The sequence below is a fragment of the Limulus polyphemus genome, unplaced genomic scaffold (genome assembly GCF_000517525.1).
Source record: "Limulus polyphemus unplaced genomic scaffold, Limulus_polyphemus-2.1.2 Scaffold66, whole genome shotgun sequence".
NCBI classification, from domain to species: Eukaryota; Metazoa; Arthropoda; class Merostomata; order Xiphosura; family Limulidae; genus Limulus; species Limulus polyphemus.
The window spans coordinates 861,917-864,304 of record NW_013665676.1 but is presented as its reverse complement, the minus strand read 5'-3'; the positions used below and the strand labels follow the sequence as shown (position 1 = coordinate 864,304).

The window sequence follows — 2,388 nt, the reverse complement described above, 5'->3', positions numbered from 1 at the left end:
CGAGCATGTTTGGTGGGACGGGGATTCGAACCCGCGACCCTCAGATTGCGAGTCGAGCGCCCTAACCACCTGGCCATGCCGAGCCTGTGTTGAGTGATATATTACATTCGTAGAATGGATATGTTAAATTGTAATTTTCTTTCAGTAGAGGTATTATTAATCTTGAAGTCTTCGGTTTCGTGGTGCTGTTCATATCATCGTTATATGCGCTTATCAGTACTGGAGGTTTCTTTTTATCAGCTTTTTTTTTTCATTTATTATTACTTCATTGTTTATTTATTACTGTAAAACTAATAAATTTGATTGATTATTTTTGGTACATGTATATACCATTAAGATGAAAAATATTGTTGGTTAATCACAACAGTGGTTTGTTCTTATTTTAAGACCTATAAAAGATTAGAGCAAATATAAATTTGCCATTCACCGTTTGGAACCAGTTATGGAAAACCAGTTAGTGTTAACAGTTGAAGGCATCAGCGATGTTTCTAATCGTTTTAAGTTATTAAACTTGTATACAAAATTAACTAATCAAATTTATTGGTCTTATAGAAACAAATAAACAACGAAGTAATAATAAATGCAAATTTCTGCTTGTAAAATTCCAATACGATGAGTCACTGCCCACTTCTCATGCGAAAACGTCCACATCCACGTATTTTATTTTTTAATTATCGAATATGATATGATCAATTACTGAGTGTTTATATAGTTTAAATATTTCTGGACAACTTAAATACGGTACTTTATGAAACTAATTTGTCGTAAATATATTAATGTAATTGAAAATTCTGATGTTTTTACTTATTTCATTCATATATATATATATATATATATGTGAGTGACTGTAGTCTAATCCAGAAGACGAACGTTCTCTAAAACATTGCAACTCTACCAATATAAGTATATAATTATAAAAAAATGCATTAAGAATATTAATAAAGATGCCTACTTTTTTGTCTTTTCCAAAGGTACCAGGCCACTACTAAACCTAGGCCTCCTAAAACTAAGGTCACAAAAAACGTGGCAATTACAATTCCAGCAACTTCGCCAGAGGAGTAACATAATTCGTCAGCGGCACTTCCAGGCACAGCCATCCAGAGAGTCACTAACACTGCTGGGTGAAATAGTTTTGTTCCTGTCGGAGAGGCTGATTTCTTGTTTGATAACCACATGTTCCTTCTGAAATATTTACTTATTAGTAGCAACGAAAAATTAATTTCAAGCTCTCTCTGAAACTCTTGTTATTTTTTTACATTGATGAACTGGTTTCTGGTCGATTCAATAACATATAGTTTGGTTAACGAAAAATACGTGTTTCCTACTTGTTGAAACTTTTGATAATCACAATTCCCGAGAAAACGATTAAATGAAATAGTATTTTGCTACAGTATTTTATATTTCGAGCTTCAAAATATAAAATATTGCCTTATGATTACTTCTTCAGGATAATTCCTGTAACTGTGCGACTGCCAATCATCTGGAGAAATATTCGTTCTCACAGCAGAATAAATTTGTGTACTGGTCGCGAGCAAGATTATTACTACTCAGCGATTGACGACAGGTGTCTCTTTAGCTTTCTGGGAACGCGTTGGCTAGTGTACCTGCGCACTTGGCCTCAATGCTAGAGATTCGTAGCCATTAATACCCGCAGGTAATGCGCATGCTCTCTGTACGTTACCCTCGAATAAGTTGACACAGGCATTATCATTCAGCGGCGTTCGAATGTTTGCCTGCGGGATATCTAGCGAGATAGCAGCCAACGTTTCTGAAAAGTCGCAAGACCAAAATTAGTATGCAGCCGCCACTTATGCCTTAAGCTACGAGAACCAACAAGTCCTATAAATCTTTTTTATATATATTTTTTTTCCTTGAAAAATTTTGCTACCTAATTCCTACTGTGCCATAAATGGCTCAACTACTATGAAATGGTAAATAAGTTACATGTGTATAACCTGTACTCTTATTAATTTAGCTGTCGTGGATAAGCCTAACAAATTCTCTCTTATGAATTCTGATTAAATAAATTCTCTCGTATGTGGTTATAAATATTCATTTTAATCAGCAGTCAGCACGTGAGATAGAGTCAAGAAACAAACCGGCTTATTTCACTTTAAAGCTTTCTGTACAGACTCATCACTAAGTGATGGGTAAGTTTACGGTCTTGCAAAGCTAAAATCTAAGGTTCGATTCCTCGCGGTGGACAGAGCACAGATAGCCCATAGCACAACTTTGCGTTAAAACAAGCAAATCAAACTATTGTCGTTGTCTGTTTGTGTTTTGCGCAAAACTGCACAATTTGGCTATCTGCGTTCTTCCACCGTGGGGGAATCGAACTCTGGATTTTATATATTTCTTTATGTGAAGCCAATAAACCTGATTATTAAT

At 35.1% G+C, this 2,388-nt stretch overlaps 1 protein-coding gene across 1 annotated transcript in view; it reads right to left on the bottom strand.

Annotated features, from left to right (window-relative positions):
- Positions 1 to 1,886, bottom strand: part of LOC106465199 — a 51,163-nt gene extending 49,277 nt beyond the window's left edge. Inside the window, exon 1 of the mRNA XM_013925404.2 lies at positions 953 to 1,886. Within this exon, the coding sequence (XP_013780858.2) occupies positions 953 to 1,175 (223 nt within the window). The 5' untranslated portion in view covers positions 1,176 to 1,886. The remainder of the gene's footprint in view (positions 1 to 952) is intronic.
- Between the last annotated feature and the right edge of the window lie 502 nt (positions 1,887 to 2,388).